Raw genomic sequence first — 7,781 nt, 5'->3', positions numbered from 1 at the left:
GAGATGTATGCTGATGGGATGTGCAAAGTATATTTTAATGACGCGTATAAGCATATAATCTCGGGGACCTGAGGTTTGCTCCTTTTTGTGCCCGGGTGTCTGGCCACGTGTTATTTCAAGGTTGGTTCTCTCTCCTGCAAAACCCCATATTCCAGGGGCCTGGACGGAGCCAACGCCATCTCCAGGTACGGACTGACTAACATTGCGTGCAGTCCCTGCATTAGCTGTACCGGGGCTCTGTGGATAGGCGTTGTTAGAGGGAACACCTCTTTTGCATAACATCAGCACTGACGTTCGGTATAGTAACGCAGGGAAGACCGGTCTGGCTGAAAACAGCGCTGCGTTAGTGAGCTTTGAAGATACCGTTGGCACAGGGGTTCTCAACTACGGTCCTCAAGACCCCCCAACAGGTCAGGTTTCCAGGAAATCCCTTCTTCAGCACAGGTGGCTAAATCAGTGGCTCAATCTTTGACTGAGCCAGCTGTGCTGAAGCAGGGATATCCTGAAAACCTGGCCTGTTGGGGGGCTTAGAACCCACGCGTTAGCACTTAATGAGGTGTGAAGTTAACGCTTCGTTAATTCAATAATGGCGCTTCGTGCATCTGGGCCAACGCGCCTTGCGTTGCAAAAACAGATCTCAAATCATCTTATGGGACTGGGCCCATCTGTGACTGAGACCTGCAAGTTATTGGTAATCACAATGCATCTAAAAGGAGACGAGGGCAGCATCTTCATGCTAATTCGCTGCCACCCTCGCTCCCCGTAGGGGCCAGGAACACATGCATTCAACTTGTTATACAGTTATTACTGGTTAGAGGCAGCTACATGTATTATTACTGCACAGGTGTATATGAGGTAACTCTCTAAACCAGCGGTTCGCAAACCTCCCCTCGGGACTCGGGGCGCCTGCTCGCCCCCCACAGTGCGTTTTAGGAATAACCAAACGCAATTGCACACAGATTAATGTACCTAATTTGCATACAAAGGGCATGTTGGGTAGTCACCACGGAAACCTGGTGTGGCCGGCGGTTCCCGAGGATGGCGTTGGGTAACCACTGCTCTAAACCTTATTGATTTAATGGGGCGCTATATGCGTTAGCTAAGCTTTGCAAACACTATGGGCATGTAATGTGTGGAGTTCCCTGTATAATTGTTGCAGGGCACGTGCAGTATTGTCCGGGGCAGCTCGTGCTTATCCCGGCTATTACAAACCAGCTGGCTGTGATGTTCCAGCCTCTCATATTATTACCTAAGATTATAGGACTGGCAAGGAAACGAGCGCACAATGAGTCATGTGATCCGGTGCTTTATATTGAGGAATTCCGCACAGATTGAGCGAGGGTAAGAAAACCTGAACTATTTCAGCAAACTCCAGTCCTCAAGGGCCACCAACAGGCCAGGTTTTCAGGATATCCCAGCTTATGCACAGGAGTCACCTGTGCTGAAGCAGAAACTGTTTGAGCCACCTGTGCTGAAGCAAGGATATCCTGAAAACCTGACCTGTTGGTGTCCCTTGAGGGCTGGAGTTAGCCACCCCTGAAGTATTTGATTAAATACTTGAGATTACTTATACACTGCATTTGCTCTGTTTCTAGTGCAAAAAGTCTCCCTTAAAAAAATCCTGATCTGCCCTTAACGGTCAGCTGGGTTGGCAGCGAGAGGCGTTCATACATACTGTACCAGCCACGCTACTTGGCCTTAGGATATTTCAGCAAAAACGGAAAAATACAATTAAAACAGAACGTTAAAAAAAAAAAAAGGAATAAAAAAATATGTATAAAACTATGACTGCCTGACCCGCCGACAAGGCATGCCACAAAATGCAGTCCCTTTCCAGTAGGGAAGGGGTTAAAAATAAAACCTGACCGGGGAGTCAGTTCCCACTTAAAAGCATCAACTAAAAAAAATCAAAAAAATGTAGTGTTAAAAAAAAACAACTTGTGTTCGTTTCAAGTCTTTGCTTGGCTCAGACCCCGGAGCGTCACATGTCCTGTATCGTTGTGTGCACAAACAGCGTGGCAGAGGGGGACGCGTCTCCCGTCCTGGTCCGCAGGTGGATGTGCCGATAACCTTCAAAATCATAACAAAGACAACGAATAAGTACCATTTACTATACAAATGCCATATACAGGTCAATCTCTGTGTACAAGAACTGCACACATGGCGATAAAGCAGCCCCCCCCACCCTTTCATGTTCTTATTTGTATATGTAAAGCGCGTGACAATGTGTCATTCTGCATTCTTACCTCCGCTGGCAATCGTTTGGCGCTCCTGTTATACATCTGGGAAAAAAATCCGGATTGTGTGCCTAACATAATGGCCGCTGCCAGACAGTGTGTCAGCTTTGAGATGTATTATTCCCCTCCTTATTTGTAGGTGATGTACATATCATTGGCTATACCCATAGGATGTTACAGGGAAGTATCACTGCAATGTAGTTACCGTGTTCTGCCTGCCATGATCATTGGAGTGACGTAAGCTGACACATTGTCTGGCGGTGTTTGTCGTTGCCTAGGCGATCTGGGAGCGTGAGCCTGCATTAGATCATGTGCGCATGCGCATCTTATGTAAACAAACTGAAATGGGGTGATGTTAGAACAGGGATCAGAGGGGCGAGTAGGTGATGTATTCTGGTTGTGGTATATCTATGTGCTGCTGTGTGTTTGAGCTTATGGCAGCACATTATTGGTACAGCCCCTTTCCTGCATTTGATATTGATCTTGCAGGATAGTGCATTGTGTGCTTCCACAGAGAGGTTTGCCTTTTTGTCCTAGTTGAGCCACCATGGGAGGGTTTCAGTGTTTTGGCGCCAAACTGAGAGATTAGATGCACTACAGTATATATAGACCCAGTGTGAGACACACTGCTGTAGGGGCTTGATAAAGCTCCGTGAGGTCCGAAACGGTGCTCCAGTTTTTCTTGTGTTCTACCCCTGATTATTTATATATTTATATACTGTATATATAATATCTATGGTTTTACATATCAGGACATAATAACAATCATCTGTTCCTTAGCAGGTCTTAAAATGAGGTAAATACAACCTCAGATGAACAACAACACATGACATACTGTATTACACCGTGTCATGATTTTGATTTACCACTACTCCTCATGGGCCACCAACAGGTCAGTTTTTCAGGATATCCCTGCTTCAGCACAGGTGGTTCAATCATAGCCACCTGTGCTGAAGCAGGGATATCCTGAAAACTGACCTGTTGGTGGCCCGTGAGGACTGGAGTTGGCCACCCGCTGTATTAGATTAATGAGATGGCGTCTTTGTAGGGACAATGAAAGGACAACATGGAGTAATTTCCTCCAAACGGATTATCCGACTAATTCAAAGAAGTGTAAAAATGAGGTCACTGGCACGGACTGATTGCGAGTGTGATGTCACAGGCCCTTCTGTGCTGTATAAAATGATGGCCCTGAGCTTTGGAATATTAGAAGACGGAATGTTACCGAATTGTAAACTGGTCAGTGGAACGGTGAACTGTCCCACGAAGTCATTCCGAGAAGATGCATCGTAGTCTTCCACCAGGAACCGGACCAGAGCGAGAGCGGGCACGTCAATGTCAAACTCAAACTTACAGTTCCACATCGGGTTAAAACCTAGAGCAACGAAGAAAGAAATAGAGCGTTGAACAGACCTAGTTACCTGGCTATCAGCTTGTTATATCTCGTATTTTCTTTTACTAAATCGCTCACAAATAAAAAGATGCTCGCTCTTTACAATGGGTTTTGAACAATAATTCAACCAAATTGTTGGGGGTTTTGTTTTGGAGGGACGCTAGAAATACAGGCGAGCAATGTACTGATACCGAGAGCAAGAAAAGGACGCATTATTGTTCAGCCTCTGTATCTCTGGGCCTTAATTCCTCAGCGTAACACAAGTCTGTAATATTATGAGTAACAGCAATAAATATTAAAATATCCCCTTACAACCTCCGAAGTTAACTACAGCAGTGACATGTATAATGGGTTACATTTACTTAATAGACAAGTTTGGTCAATTTAAATTGTTTCTTTTTTTTTTTCAAATTGATCTGCTGTTCTAATAGGCAACTCGAAATTTAAGTGTAATTTCCTTTCTATAGTATTTCTTGGTTGGTAATGCCATTCCCACAGTATTACTTGGGAGGTAATTCCATTCCCACAGTATTACTTGGGAGGTAATTCCATTCCCACAGTATTACTTGGGAGGTAATTCCATTCCCACAGTATTACTTGGGAGGTAATTCCATTCCCACAGTATTACTTGGGTGGTAATTCCATTCCCACAGTATTACTTGGGTGGTAGTTCACTGTTCCATCTCCTTTGTTTTAGTGAGGTCACTGTTCTCTCCTTTGTTTTAGTGAGGTCACTGTTCCATCTCCTATGTTTTAGTGAGGTCACTGTTCTCTCCTTTGTTTTAGTGAGGTCACTGTTCCATCTCCTATGTTTTAGTGAGGTCACTGTTCTCTCCTTTGTTTTAGTGAGGTCACTGTTCTCTCCTTGGTTTTAGTGAGGTCACTGTTCCATCTCCTATGTTTTAGTGAGGTCACTGTTCTCTCCTTTGTTTTAGTGAGGTCACTGTTCCATCTCCTATGTTTTCGTGAGGTCACTGTTCCATCTCCTTTGTTTTAGTGAGGTCACTGTTCTCTCTTTGGTTTTAGTGAGGTCACTGTTCCATCTTTTTTGTTTTAGTGAGGTCACTGTTCCATCTCCTATGTTTTAGTGAGGTCACTGTTCTCTCCTTTGTTTTAGTGAGGTCACTGTTCCATCTCCTATGTTTTCGTGAGGTCACTGTTCCATCTCCTTTGTTTTAGTGAGGTCACTGTTCTCTCTTTGGTTTTAGTGAGGTCACTGTTCCATCTTTTTTGTTTTAGTGAGGTCACTGTTCCATCTCCTATGTTTTAGTGAGGTCACTGTTCTCTCCTTTGTTTTAGTGAGGTCACTGTTCCATCTCCTATGTTTTCGTGAGGTCACTGTTCCATCTCCTTTGTTTTAGTGAGGTCACTGTTCTCTCTTTGGTTTTAGTGAGGTCACTGTTCCATCTTTTTTGTTTTAGTGAGGTCACTGTTCCATCTCCTATGTTTTAGTGAGGTCACTGTTCCATCTCCTTTGTTTTAGTGAGGTCACAGTTCTCTCCTTGGTTTTAGTGAGGTCACTGTTCCATCTCCTTTGTTTTAGTGAGGTCACTGTTCCATCTCCTATGTTTTAGTGAGGTCACTGTTCCATCTCCTATGTTTTAGTGAGGTCACTGTTCCATCTCCTTTGTATTAGTGAGGTCACTGTTCTCTCCTTGGTTTTAGTGAGGTCACTGTTCCATCTCCTATGTTTTAGTGAGGTCACTGTTCTCTCCTTGGTTTTAGTGAGGTCACTGTGAATTATGTAAGACATGTAGTTCCTTTGCACAATTTGCCTTCTCTTTCACTCGCTAGCTTCTCCGACAGGAAAATGCCTGATTTAAGAACAAAGGAAGCCCAAGCCTTTGCTGGGGTTGGCATCACTGCTGCCGAGGGGTGGGGGAGTTAAGGTTAAGATTTGACTGGGGGCTGGTGTGGAGAGGGGAGTTATAGGAAGGGCATATAGGCAGGAGGCAAATGTTGTGGTGTATGTTTTGGGACCAAGTGACCTGGGCAGCTGTTGGCATATAGAGGAACCAGCCAGGGTATCCTCCCGGCTTTATGTTAAGTTATGTTATGCAGAGCAACATCGATGGGTACCCCTAGTTTTGCGTATATTTCACATTTATAAAGCTGCAACCAATTTCAAAGACTGAGCCCCTGATTTAGCCACCTGTGCTGGAGGCGGGAAATCCTGAAAGACTGGCTTGTTGATGACTTTTGAGGACTGCAGTTGCCCACCCGTTTTAAAGTCAATTAATAAAGAATGTAACTTTATTAGTTCAACACAAAGAGCATTGGTAAGCCATATCAAAATCAAGGTGTCCTTATAAAGATATAAAGAAATTAAACTCCTACCCCCCTCTCCAAAAGGAAAAAAAAAAAAAAACAAGATGGCTGTTCGAGCACTTCCTGTAGACATTGGTGGAATACTCAGGTCTCCCCTCCTATTGTGAGCGCCTGTTCATGCAATAGCTGCTCACCACAAGTGCCCTGGCATCCAGTCTTTCGTTTATCTTTGGTCACCGGGGTACTTCATGGTGCCATTGTGGAATAATAAAACCTCCCTGAACCTGGCACTTTAACTTAAACTTGGTTCACCTGCTTCACAGACAATACGGTTACCCCTACCCCCTTCTGCCCTTCCTACCATTGTTATTAATGACGTTCGTTTGCTTTTTGTCATTATCTCGGGCGACGCCGTGTATCTCCACCGTCACTACCGGATCCACAATGGAGTCTTTCTTCTTGTTCACTTTCGGCAGCTGCTGTCCGGAGATCACCTGAAGCCCAAACAAGAAGCACGATATTACTCCCTCTGCAGGGTGAGAAAGGGCACTCGGAATAAAGGAACTGTCGGGGCGTTTGAAAGACGACCGCCTTCCAGAGCAAGACTGACATTGAGCAGAACTTACAGGACGTAATATGCAAAAATATCACGTACAGTAACAAGTATAAAATCGGATGGTTCGTTCTGCTGACCAGGCAGATTCAGTACAGATCAAGGGCGCAGTTTCTCCTAAAAATGCAAACAATGTCAATAATAAATTAAAAAAAACACAGAACCTGAATGCTTTCTGCATTGTTATATTAAACGTGCATTCCAACACTACCCTAACAATTACCTAGTGGTGTATCTTGAAAGTGACCTCAATGTAATTGATGCCCTTTAAAGCAGATTAACAGCCTGATTTAATTTTTTCCCTATGTTTTGATTTCATTTTTATTTTAAACGACAAGCAGCCTGTAGAATAGTATTTACATGGCAGGTTCTGCTGGTTTTGTTAATTTATTTCAAATGAGACCATATTATGATCACTGTTAACCAAATGTTCCAGGACTTGAATGGTTGTTATTATTTCTACATTGTTTGATATGACCAAATCCAGTACTTCCCCTCTCCTGGTTGGTTCCTCAATAATTTGGGTCATGTAATTGTCTTTAAACACCCCCAAAAACCTGTTTCCTTTTGTTGGAATTCTAATCTCATTGCCCCAGTGTATGTCTGGAGTATTAAAATCCCCCATTATGCAAACATGACCTAGTTTTGATGCCTTCTCCATTTGCAAAAGTATTTTAGCTTCCTCAATCTCACAGATATTTGGTGGTTTATAGCATATTCCCACAAACATTTTCTTTATACTTTTACCTCCACTACTAATTTCTATCCACAAAGTCTCTACATTTTCATCATTCCCTTCATAGACATCATCCCTTATAATAGGTTTTAGATCCGGTTTAATATATAAACATACTCCACCTCCTCTTCTATTTGCTCCATCCTTCCGAAAAAGGGAATAACCCTCTAAATTAACTTCCCAGTACAGAGTTTCATCCCACCATGTGTCAGTAATGCCTGTGATATCATTCTGCTCCCTTGCAGCTATTAGTTCAAGCTCCCCCATTTATCTGTCAGGCTTCTTGCATAAGCAAGCATGCATTTAAGTTTTTTTTTCAGTCTGTACTACAGGCATACCCCGCTATACGGACCTTCACTTTACAGACACTCGCGAGTACGGACATATTTACAATAGCACCATTCCCGTGCGCAGGTACGGACACTTATTCAGCCCTACAGACCGCCGTAGTTGTGTGACGCGCAGATTCCCCTCGCCCAATTGGAAAACGGCAGCTCGCGCATGCGCCTGTGAGACGCGTCCTGAGCAGCAATA

General features: G+C 43.8%; 1 protein-coding gene across 2 annotated transcripts in view; it reads right to left on the bottom strand.

Moving 5' to 3' along the window:
• Window positions 1–1,290: 1,290 nt before the first annotated feature.
• The window catches only part of PLCD1 (phospholipase C delta 1), a 134,654-nt gene continuing 128,163 nt past the window's right edge, over window positions 1,291–7,781 (bottom strand). For both annotated transcript variants that reach the window (XM_075587944.1, XM_075587942.1), the window contains exons 13-15: window positions 6,260–6,392; window positions 3,463–3,612; window positions 1,291–2,070 (exon numbers count right to left, since the gene is read on the bottom strand). In XM_075587944.1, coding sequence (XP_075444059.1) covers window positions 1,982–2,070; window positions 3,463–3,612; window positions 6,260–6,392 — 372 coding nt within the window. In that variant the 3' untranslated portion in view covers window positions 1,291–1,981. The remainder of the gene's footprint in view (window positions 2,071–3,462; window positions 3,613–6,259; window positions 6,393–7,781) is intronic.

Source organism: Ascaphus truei, chromosome 2 (genome assembly GCF_040206685.1).
Source record: "Ascaphus truei isolate aAscTru1 chromosome 2, aAscTru1.hap1, whole genome shotgun sequence".
NCBI lineage: Eukaryota > Metazoa > Chordata > Amphibia > Anura > Ascaphidae > Ascaphus > Ascaphus truei.
Note: the sequence above shows the minus strand (reverse complement) of the source record. Positions and strands in the feature narration are given on the sequence as shown.